Source organism: Xiphophorus hellerii, chromosome 6, assembly GCF_003331165.1.
Source record: "Xiphophorus hellerii strain 12219 chromosome 6, Xiphophorus_hellerii-4.1, whole genome shotgun sequence".
NCBI lineage: Eukaryota > Metazoa > Chordata > Actinopteri > Cyprinodontiformes > Poeciliidae > Xiphophorus > Xiphophorus hellerii.
Window position 1 is genome coordinate 15,117,847 of NC_045677.1, and position 12,522 is coordinate 15,130,368.

The 12,522-nt window shown below is 35.9% G+C and overlaps 1 protein-coding gene across 1 annotated transcript; it reads left to right on the forward strand.

The window, feature by feature from the left end:
* The first annotated feature begins 5,983 nt into the window (after window positions 1-5,983).
* Window positions 5,984-12,279, forward strand: ppp1r7 (protein phosphatase 1, regulatory (inhibitor) subunit 7). Its single transcript, XM_032566115.1, is given in 11 exon segments — window positions 5,984-6,090; window positions 7,184-7,279; window positions 7,450-7,505; window positions 7,624-7,689; window positions 7,879-8,009; window positions 8,105-8,267; window positions 8,375-8,491; window positions 8,574-8,678; window positions 8,811-8,867; window positions 8,869-8,898; window positions 10,139-12,279. Coding segments are annotated over 11 exon segments (1,038 nt in total). The 5' UTR covers window positions 5,984-6,050; the 3' UTR covers window positions 10,316-12,279.
* Window positions 12,280-12,522: the final 243 nt, after the last annotated feature.

The window sequence follows — 12,522 nt, forward strand, 5'->3', positions numbered from 1 at the left end:
GAATTTCATTTACAGTCAGAAAGTCAGAAAGACTTAATGTTACTGAGATGTCAAAAGTACAATTTAAAAACATATTAGCCTTCTTTGGTCATAAATAAATTAAAAACATATCAAGTGGCAGCCATATTGGATCCATTTTAAAATTGGGGTTGGTGAGAAACTTCAGCTTTTCTTACACTAAATTGAGGGAACGTTTCTGTTTTGTTTACTAACATAACAATTAAAAAATATGACTGCTGACAAAAATTGTATCCACTATTAAACATCATCATCCACCTCAGGATGTTGTGCATTGTGTATGAAAATTGCTGTTTTGCTTTTTTGTGTATTTGTTCATGAAAAAAAATAACACAAAAAAAATGAAATCCTGAGCTTCTTTTTTAAATATCTCTTTTGTTCTGTCTTTAGAACTTTACAGTTTTTCAGAAGTGGTCATGTATTCCTTAGCTGTTCTGGTTTGTCCTACCTTCAATGTGGAATCCGATATTAACCTCCCATGGATATTTGTAGATAGTGGTGGGTGAAAGTGAAAGCCAAGTAGAATAAATTGCCTTCAAGTATTAATCGTGCATATTTTTGTGAGAAATGAAAAAGTTAAAGTTAATACAACCTCCATGTATTCTGTGTTGAGATGAATCCTAGACACCTTTAATTTTTTTATACATTTGAATAATATGTATAACATTTTGTTGATGAAAAAGAATGGAGGTGCTTTCTCCTTTATAAACAAAACTATTATTTCTCATGCAAATACATGGCTTTATCTTTTATTTTTCTGCTTTCTAAGCTTATGTGATGATTGTAACTCTCATCTTAATGCTACAGCAAAAACATGTAAGTTCCCATAACAACACAAACTTGTTCTTAGCTCTTTCAGGTTTTTCAAAGAAATATGGGTAAAGCCCTGAGCAGAAAGGAGGAGCTAGGAGAGAACTAAAGGTTAATTGCTTGGAGGAGTTTTTTTTCTGAAATATTTGAAAGAAACACAGAAGAGGAGTGGAAAGTTTTTGCTTCCCAAAACCATGTGAAGAAACCTTAATGTTATTCGTCCCCGGGTTCCGTGTAGTTGCTCTCCAAAATTATTTGAGAGAGATGAATTATCAATAAAAATAAATGAGACTGTTCGTTTTGTTCTTTTTTCTTGCTTCAAGGTTTTTTGTCTGCGACAAATAAAACTAGCTACTTACAAATGTGTACGCCGAAAAGATCTTTTCACTCTGACACATATACCTTTTGTAAGAGAACATTGCAGCAATAATTGTATATATTCCTATCTTATGGATTGAAGTGCTTTTCTGTTTGTGTGTATACACAGAACATGTAAAACATGATGTTTTCCACATTAAGTGCATGACACGCTTGTTCGTTTCCATTTCTGGTGCTCGTGCCAACCCTGAACCAGGTGTTGGCTAGAGGTGAGAGCCATCAAAACCCATCAAAGAATCAAAAACTAATAACGCACAATCTCATTTATTGATGTAAAGTTTGTTTAGAAATGCCCAGCATACCTGTCACAAGATTTCTGAAGGAAACATGAGAACCCACAGAAAAAACATGTAAAAACAGGGGGAAAAAATTTTAACTTCATATGCAAAGCCCATTTATGCTTTGAAAATATTATTATTACCTTTAAAGTGGTATTTAGGCAAGGTTCTGATAAGGAAGAATTGTTTGCATCCTAATGTCTTCATTAGGCCTTGGACAACTGTAAGAGCCTCGATCTTGTGCAGGCGTGCTCTAAAAGGGGAAGGTATGCAGATGGGAAGTGCTTGTATAAACAAAGGGCTGTGGGAGAATAATGGTTTTTAGGAGGCAACCAGTTATGCTTCATGTAATTCTGTAGGGCGTTTGTTATATTGTTACCTACTGCATAAACTTATCCTTTTCAAGCTGTTGTTGTAAAATTAGTACTGATATATTCACATAACCAATATTCCTTAACTTACGATTTAGCCGTTACTCTACTCTGAAGTGTTTTACGTTTTACAGAATAACTAAACGACCCGTTACTAATTAAACCTTGCTTTTAGAGTTTCTAAAAGGTTCGGTGAAAATTTTTCCAACAGGTTTGTGGAGCAAACGTCATGTTCTGTAATAAAGATAAAGCTTTTGTGTCAAGGAGAAATCTGGCATTTTGTTAAGGCAATGTGATAAAAGGGAGCACTACGGAATACTGAAAAGTTATGAATGTGTTGGCCGAACTTTGAAAGAAAAGTTTTGCAACAAAACGGCATGCATGTTGGGTAGTAATGAATAACAGGAAGAGTTAATACTGGGAAGCTTTTTCATCCTTCCTTCAACACAAACTTTAACATTCCTTTAATCCTGATCCTTTAATCCTTTAATCCTGATCATTATGAAAGAGTTTCTAAAATGATTACAAGTGGACTGATACTTTACTGATGTAACTATGGTTGTTGCTATGGTTAGCAAATTTGCCTCACCCTGATTAAAACAAGGACAAAGCAGTAAACCACCTACTTTCTAAATGCATGTTTGTAATGCATCTCATAATATGGCCAACTGTTCAGAGAAGGCATCAGAGGTTTGTGAAAGATTGCAAACAGGATCATTGAGTTCAAGGGACATCCCTCAAAGGTCAGCAGTAAAGCTACGGAAAGGTTGGTAATAAAATTGGGTTTTAAAAAATATTGGAAGCTTTGAACAACTCAAATTGTAGTATTTTGGTCATTGTGGCAGGAAGAGTTATTGAAGAACTGGAAATTTACCTAAATATGGCATTCATCTTTTGATGGCCATCCATCCAATGCTTTGCTGCATATCAATGAGAAAACACTATTCAACTGTGTAACATGGTGGTAGTGGTATCATGCTGTGCTGTGGGGATATTTTTTATCCAAAAGAGACAGCAAAACTGACCAAAGTTGTTGGAGCTACAAACAGGGCGTGAAGAAAACCTCTGAGACTCAGATTGAACTTGAGCTATTTTGCAAAGATGAATGGGCAGATATTTGAATCTGTAAATATGTGTAAGGTTGATACACAAAAAGAAATACAGTATTGACTCAAGCAAGCTAAAATAGCTGCATATGTTAAGCTTTTCATTTGACAAAGTGACAAAAAAAGAAACAAAATATTTTATCATTTTCAGTCCACTTTGCAATTTTGAAGTACTTTGTTCTGGTTTCTATCAAAACATTCCTATATACATTAAATTCTGAGGTTTTAATGTGACAAAGTGTAGAAATATCTTTAAACTGCAATGTAATTATTATTTAAATTATCTCCCACATTTACATGTAATAATTAAAATATAAAAGTATACTGAATAAAAAGCATTGGACTACTGTTGTGTTTACTCATCGTGGTTTGTTTTTTTTTAGCAACAGCGTCCTCTGAAACTCAGTGCAAATTTCTTTGATGATTTCACTGAACTATTGTCCCTAATTTTGGTGGATTTTGATTTTGTTCTTATTGTTGGTGATTTTAATTTTCATATCGACAATCCATTGGATCGCGGCAGTAAAGAGCTACGCCAGATCCTGAATAACTACGGACTGATCCAACATGTCTTGGAACCCACGCATAATCATGGACACACTTTGGACCTTATTATTTCTAAAGGACTCATTATATCTAAAATTGTAGTGCTTGATGTAGTATTTTCAGATCACTTTTGTATTTTTTGGGACAGCTTTCTCCCTGCACAAAAAGATAACTATACACAAGTAATTTCAAAAAGATGCATTACGGAAACTACTGTGGATCAATTTATTCAGGCTTTTTCTTCAACTGCTATACACTCCTGCACTTCTCTGAGTGATCTAATAGACAATTTTATTTTTAAAATTGAGAAGGTTATTGACACCATTGCTCCTGTTACTACAAAAGTAATCTCCGGGAAACGTAAACCACCTTGGAGAAATTTTGAGTCGGTTAGAATAGGGAAAAAAGTGTGCCGGAGAGCAGAACGTCAGTGGCGTAAAACTAAACTACAAACTCATCTAGATATCTACAAAAACAAACTCAAAATGTTTAATTCTGAACTAGGAAATGCAAGAGAGAGTTTTTTTTCAAATATTATTTCTACCTCTATCAACAACTCTCGTGCTCTGTTCTCGATTGTTGACAGATTGACAAATCCACCTTCCTCTGTTAACCGTGAATTTTTCTCCTCTGAGGCCTGTGACAAATTTGCCACTTTTTTTATAAATAAAACTGTGAAAATAAGGGAAACAATAAACTCCTCTGTGTCTGCTGTTGGGAAACAATTAACTATGTTTTCCCCTAAACAGAACTTACCTTTGATGACCCACTTTAACCTGATCACTCAAAAGGATTTGAGTTACACTTTACATCGTATGAAATCATCCACCTGTTCCCTTGACATCATACCCACCAATTTATTCTTAAAGGTCTCAGATGTTTTGGCTCCGGATCTTTTACAAATAATTAACAAGTCACTCTCCTCTGGAGTCTTTCCTCAGGCTCTAAAGACTGCGGTAGTTAAACCACTTCTCAAAAAGCGTAATCTAGACTCATCAATTTTAAGCAATTATCGACCAATATCAAACTTACCTTTTTTGTCTAAAATACTAGAAAAAATTGTTTTTCAGCAGATAAATGGCTTTCTGGCCTTGAACAACTGTTTTGATGTCCATCAGTCAGGCTTCCGTCAGCATCACAGCACTGAAACGGCTCTTGTCAAAATTTTCAATGACCTCCGTCTAAACACTGACCATAATAAAATGTCAATATTAGTTTTACTTGACTTGAGTGCTGCATTCGACACAGTCGATCATGATATTTTATTATCCCGATTAGAAAATTGGATTGGCATTTCTGGTATAGTACTCAGCTGGCTTAAATCTTACCTGTCCAATAGAATCTTTTGTGTGTCCATAGGCAATTTTAAATCCAAACTGAATGATATTACATATGGAGTTCCCCAAGGTTCCATCCTATGGCCGCTTCTTTTCAATATCTATATGCTTCCATTAATTCAAATTATACGAAATAATAACATAAACTACCACAACACAGCTATGCATCAGTCTTTCACCAGGAGATTACAGTCAGGTTCAAATACTCACTGAATGTATTGAGCAGATTAATGTCTGGATGGGCCAAAATTTCCTCCAACTAAATAAAAATAAAACTGAAATATTAGTGTTTGGACCAAAAGAGCATAGATTAAATATAATCACCCACCTTCAGTCCATTGGATTAAAATGTTCTGACGAAGCTAAGAATCTGGGGGTGATCATGGATCCTGATCTGAACTTTAATAACCACATCAAATCTATCATAAAAACATCATACTACCATCTAAAAAATATTGCTAAAATTACACGACTCATGTCCCCACAAGACTCTGAAAAATTAGTTCATGCCTTTGTTTTTAGTAGACTCGATTACTGCAATGGAATTTTTACTGGATTATCAAAAAAAGCAATAAGACAGCTCCAGCTTCTCCAGAATGCTGCTGCAAGAGTCCTAACTAAAACAAAAAGAGATCAACATATCAGTCCAGTTCTAAAATCTCTTCACTGGCTGCCTGTTGCTCGAAGAGTAGAATTTAAAATCTCCTTAATGGTTTACAAAGCACTTCATAATAGAAACCCAGACTACATTTCTGATCTTCTTCAACCATATATACCACTCAGACCTTTAAGATCATCAGAATCAAACCTTCTAACCATTCCGAGAGTCAGAACTAAACACGGTGAAGCAGCTTTTAGCTTTTATGCTCCAACACTCTGGAATAAGCTTCCTGCTCTCTGTAAGACTGCCCCTACCTTGAGTTTATTTAAAACAAGGTTATAAACCTTCTTATTTGAATAATTTTTATTTTATTTTTATTTTTATTTATTTATTTATTTTTTTAACTATATTCAAATTTTGTAATGTTTATTTTGTTTATTTTTATTCTGTTGTATGTTGTTTTTAACTTCTTTGTACAAGCACTTGTACCTTCGGCTGAAAGGTGCTATATAAATAAAGTTGCCTTGCCTTCCCTCTTCTGTTCGAGGGTAGCAACTACTTCCACAGGATTGGCCAAGCGGTTGTCAGGAGTGTTTACAGAAAACATGGCTTCTCTGTCTGTTGGAGAGCATCAAGAAATGGAAGGTGAGTATAAAAATGTTCAAAGAAGTCAACGTGATCTGGCTGTACGGTTTGGGGAGAGTATAAACTATTTAAAACAGGTTGTGTGTTGTTTAATTTTGGCGGTCTGGGTGGGCCGTTATTCTTGTAAGACCCAGACCTTCATCCTGGTTTTGTTAGCTAACACAAAGCGTTAGCTGACGTTATTTATTTAACATCTGGTCAGTTTGTGTTTATGCACGGTTGTTGGTGTATATGCTAGTGCAGTGTTGTAGGAAACACGAATACCTGTATTATTCGGACCGTATTTCCCTTTAATATGCTTCGATTTTCGCTCATTAGCTGTAGTCCAGTCAATTGCCGCGCTACCTAGCATGTTTAGCAGTCTGTTGAGTCTGCAAATTTGAAACTGCTTATCTTCGCTAACGAATTGGTAAGAATGAAATGTTGCCGAGACATTTCCTCAAGTGATCCTTACGCCACTAATTTAAGTCTGTGGGGGTGAAGTGTTAACTTTTTCGCACACTTATCCAGTGCATGCTACAAAGGGCACACCGTGTATTCTCATAATAAATGTCATGAGTAACTTAAAGCCAGCTCTGGATGCCTCTCGAGCCATCCTCTGATTTCTCAGTAGGTATGTTGACAACATTTTCACCAGAGTTGTAAGGCAAAACATTATATTTCTTCTTAAATATCACCAGTAGCGCCCTGAACTGATACTAGGTTCATCTGTGAGGGCTACATATTAAGAGAGCTACAGCCTTTTGAAAGTATAAATTCTGCGCTGACTCAGGTTGCACTGAAACTTGTTAAATTTAAAGTATTTAAATTTTCTGACTGCTTCAGCTCTGTCGCTAAAAATAGACAACGAATGATATTTTGGGCATAGTTACATCACCTTTGACTATTCTCAAAACTGTAATCCAAAGTAAATAAAAAGCTGTTACTGCAGCCAACTGGAGCAATGACAGCAGTCACAGGTTCACCTATACGCTCAGTAATTGAAATGGAGATTGGCATTGAATGACATGAAAATTGTCCTACAGTTCATTATGTGTGACTATACAAAAGCTCTGCTGCTTTGTAATAAAATAAATCTTGTTCTTTATGTCAGTGGACCGACGAGGTGAATCTGAAGAGTCTGGTGATGATGACACCAGAAGAAGGAGTATCAACGGCGAAGTGGACCCAAATCAGCCCGCAGGCACAAGTGAGTCACTCTTTGCTCCCACATAAACAGCCAGGAACTGATTTATTTATGTTTCCGAATCACATAGTTGATTAAAAGCGGGCCAGGCAGCTCCTGTAGGTTGAATTTTTCTCTGCTAAATTACATCGCCTTTCCATTTTTTCCTAAGTGTAATTTTGTTCTCTATGAAGGTAAAGAAGAGTCCCCTGTTGACATGGACACCATAACCTTGGACCCAGAAGAAGAGGTTAGAAGATGTTTTCATTAAAGTATTTTTTGCCTCTTGTTTTATTATTGTCATATAAACTCATACCTTTAATGTCTTGTGTAAACATTGTCAGCTGATGTTCTCCTATTCTTTCTAGGACGTTGATCTTGTTCATTGTCGTATTGGAAAAATCGAAGGATTGGAAGTTCTACAGAAGGCTAAAGTAAGCAACCTGGATATTTAGGTTTTATTGATTTTGGAAGTAGAGATGTGAGTGCAGTATGCAAAACTGAGTTTATTTTTGTACTCTTTTGATCTATAAAAATAGGATCATATTCTGGGAGGGGTTTTTTTTTTCTTCAAAATGACTTTATGGGTTTTTTTTCTATTCTTTGTCTCTCTGCTTGTCCAGACACTATCCTTAAGACAGAACCTCATCAAAAAGATAGAAAACCTTGAGAGCTTGAGCTTGCTACGAGAACTAGATCTCTATGACAATCAGATCCGCAAACTAGAGAACCTGAGCAACCTCAAAGAATTAGAGTAAGTGTGGTTAGAGGAAAATATGTATATTTAAGCCTGAAAATACCTACCTGATGTTGACTAAAATAATTTTTTTGGTTACAATCTACCCACAGGTTGCTTGATGTTTCCTTTAACATTCTGAGGAAAATGGAGAATTTGGAGGAGTTGACCAAAATTAAAAAACTCTTCCTGGTTCACAACAAAGTCACCGCCATCTCCAACATGGACCACCTCACAAGTCTGGAAATGTTGGAGCTGGGCTCGAATCGTATTAGGGTAAGTCAAAGAGAGTCTGTTTAAGTTACATTCTTAAACCATCCATAAAATAACACGATGTGATCTTAATTTGACCATGTCTCTATCTTGTTGACTTGTATTTGCAGGTCATCGAGAACCTAGACGCTCTTTCCTCATTGCAAAGTTTGTTTCTTGGAACCAATAAAATAACAAAGCTTCAGAATCTGGACAGTTTACACAACCTGACTGTTTTAAGCATTCAGGTACCTGCAAACAAAGTATTTTCACCACCTTAACAATGTTAAAAGAAGAGTGATCACTACTTTCCTGCATATTCCTTTGCAGAGCAACCGGATTACTAAAATCGAGGGACTACAGAACCTGATCAACCTGAAAGAGCTCTATCTGAGCCACAATGGCATTGAGGTCATAGAGGGCCTGGAGAACAACGTGAGTTATTCAAGCTTCTGTTTACCAATAAGAGCTACATGACAGACTGTTTAATGGCGCACAAATGTCCTAACAGTTTGGTTAGCATTTTGTAAATGTTCATTAATGTATTTTTTTTTTTCTTTTCTACAGAAAAAACTCAGCACGCTGGATGTTGCTGCCAATCGAGTAAAGAAAATTGAGAACGTCAGGCCATCTGACAGAGCTGCAGGAGTTCTGGGTATGGATTACTTTGAGTTTAAGAATATTATTTACAATTTAGCTTTCAGATAACATTTATATGACTTTAGCCTCTTGTTTTCACTGAGTGGTAAAGCACTCAGTGACAGGAATTTATATGACAGGTTCGGTGCATTATGTCGTCTGTTTCTTTTCTAAAAACGGCCTTATCGTACCTCATATTCTAATTTACTGAATATGACTGAATATATAGTTAACCGAGACTTCAAGAAACAAGTGTTGGAAAATCAACATGATATGCCTTAACCGAGTTGTGTGTCCTCTGTAAATAGATTATGACTTACTGCTGCTTGTTGAAACATAAAATTAACATATTTGGGCAGCTGAAACCTGTATTTTCTTTTGCATTTTCCCTTAATTAATACTGCAAATGACGGTTATTACTGTAGAACATTTTTGGACAAGAGTTTTACCTTTGAACAATAACAGCCTGTGATGGTAAATTTACTCTACAAAGTTTCTTGGATTGTTTTAATCTCAGACGACCTAACAATCATAGGATATTACCAACAAATAAACCAACTGCTGTTTTCAAAACAAGAGGAAGGCTATATAGAAATACAGAAATATTCTCAGAAAATGGAAGGGAAAACTTTGTGTGCATGGTCCTAGTGAAAGCAAGGCCTCTGTAGCATTATCAGACGTCCATTTCAGAACATACAGCTGGTGACAGTAAAGAAGGCGGGTGGAGTAAATCTTGAGAGCTCTGACAGGAGCACATGCTTGAATGTCTCATGGCCAGATACTCCTATACCAAAGGAATATCTGGTTGAACTCGGTCTTGAATCTGGGGCTAGCAGTCAAAATTCACTCAGCGCTTTAAATACGAGGCAATTTGTGCTTTGTCCTCAATATCTTATCAGATTCTGCTGATCAGTGCACTTTTCAGATTAGACAGTCACTGGAAGATCTCTTCTTTCACTTAGACTCTGATGCTGCTGCTGTTCTTGCTTTGTAGATTACACTTCCTCTCCAATCTCATCTTACCCTTACATTTCATGTCTTGTCTACTCAACCCAACACCTCCATCCACCCTGATCCTGTCAATCCAAAACTCCACCTGAACATATTTTAACAGAAGCCATCTTTGATGTGAACACACTGACTTGATTATCTAAAATAAAGGCTCCAAACTGCTACACTTATGATACAAATTGAGAAAGTAACTAAAAGTCAAACTTCTTAACTTACGCTTGTGTTGCATTTGAATCTCTCCTCAGATGAACGATAATCAGATAGACAACTGGTCGGATCTTGACGAGCTGAAGAATGCCAAGTCCCTGGAGACGGTGTATCTGGAGAGGAACCCTCTACAGAAAGATCCTCAGTACAGAAGAAAGATCATGCTGGCACTACCCACTGTGCGCCAGATTGACGCTACCTTTATTCGCTTCTAAGCTGTAGTGTACGACCCACCTGCCAAACCTCTCAGTGTTTCACCTCCCTGCCTGCCCTGCACACTAAAACACCTCCTCAAACATATTGGCTTCACAATATCATAAAGTCACTCCAAAAAGGATATACATTCCAGCACAGAACTCACTCAACATGCATGTATGCACTCATGCAAACCTCAATCAATGCTTTTGTTTTCAAGCTTTTATTTATTAAGGCGGAACTGGTGAAAATGGAAAACTACCCTATGCTCATTTCCTCTTGTTTCTTCTGCACTTTGTAGTTTGTTTGTTTTCTCTTTCCCTTTTTGTTTCAAATTTGTTTGCATGTGGGATACAGTTAGGCGCCCCAGACTTGCTGTGGCCATCAGGAAAATAAGGAATCGTTCTTACCAAACACATCAATGAAGTTGCGCTGTTCTTGTATTAGTGGAAAGGGAGACAGATATTACCGTTTTGGGGATTTTTTTTGTATGTTTTGCCACTTTGATGCTGGTAACAACTGAACCTGAAGAAAAGACCAGTTCAAGATCAAACATTTAAAGGGAAATTGTAACAAGATGAAAACAATATAATCAACAAGTGTTTTTTTTTATTTCTGCTTCAGCTTGCTTAATATCTTGACCTAGAGAATAAAAAAACATAGAAACTGAAGCCTTAAAACATCTGATAAAAGCAGGCTAGAAAAGTATCTCATGCAGTCTTTTAAAGAACGACATTCTTTACTTCTGTCTTATTATAAATAAACTGACATTGTAACAAAGGGAAATCTTTTGTTGCTTGGCAGCCTTGTCTATTCCTTCAAATATTTTATGAAATAGGTTTAACAGCTGATTAAAGACTCCTGCAGTACAGTAAAACTCATGATAATGTCAAAAACGTTCCATACAGATGGCATCCATGGTACCATCTCATTTTTTGTTAGGCGTTAAAGCTTGAAACAGCCTCTGATTACACCCTTTGGTCACATTTACTTTCACCAGGTGGTTCATTCATTTTATTTAAACACCTGACAATAAAATGTAGATTGAATCAGAGTTAAATGTATATTCTAATGGCTGGACCGATCAAAAAGTGTTTACAAATGCAAAATAAACTCAGCGATGGTACAAAAACATTCAAATACATTTAGATATGAATAGTCTACTATTAGAATTTATAAATATTAACAAATCAAACTTGTTTTAGGAATGTTTAGATCAAATAATGACAAGACTAGTCAAATCTAACATTATCTGGCAAGTTTGTTGTCTATAAGTCTTAGGTGCTCATTAATAACTCCCTGGTCCAACTGACTAGTGATGCATCTTTAAAATAAAAAGATGTCACACCTCAGGGATTAAAGATCACAGAATAACTTATCAGAAAGCAAATATTAAATAAAGTGCTAAACTAAGTTTGCTTTTTTTCTTCTCATCTAATGTCTATGTCACTGGGCTTTAATTGACAAATGGGCCCAATTTTTTGTAAACATAAAAATGTCAGGATAAAACTAGTTTATACCATAGCGTAAGTCATTTAAATGGCAACAAGTTGTCAAAGGAAGCAATTGCCTTTTTAAAACCTAATGTTAAAAATTTGAGAGCCTATTAAAACTGTCTACAAGAACGTTATGCATTACTAATATGATTGTTAATTTAATTTCAGTTTACCTAAATAAAAAGAAATAGCAAACTGAATTGGAAGTGCCACAATGTTTGTTTGTAAATACTGGACATCTCATAATGTAGGTGGCCTGTGCCATCGTCACCCTCCCTTTGTAAAATGATGTTTTATTGTGTTTGTGCCAGGCAGCACAACAGATTTGTGTGAGATTCTGAAAAGGAACAAAACAAAACCTCACTGGTCAAGTAGGAGCATTAAAACAAACTGCTTTCAGCTCCTTGTCAGAACTGATGAATTGATGCTCTTTGCAAAATGAATGTAATATGCAAATAAGAATAAAGTTACACTACTTAAGAAGAAAATGTGTAGTTTCATTCATTGTGCTTGTCATGCCCAGCACCTTTTCAAAGTTTGATATGAAATTATGTGATTGCATTCAGCTATTGCTATCCACCCCTACGCTACACTTCAGACCATATAGCTATAGAATCAGGAAATAACTGCAGTTGTAAACCAGTTTACTTAAGGTTATTCATGTATTTAGTTTACATGAACATTTCAGTTTGTATTTTATGGGCAGTACAATCTGTTTAACTATTATATGA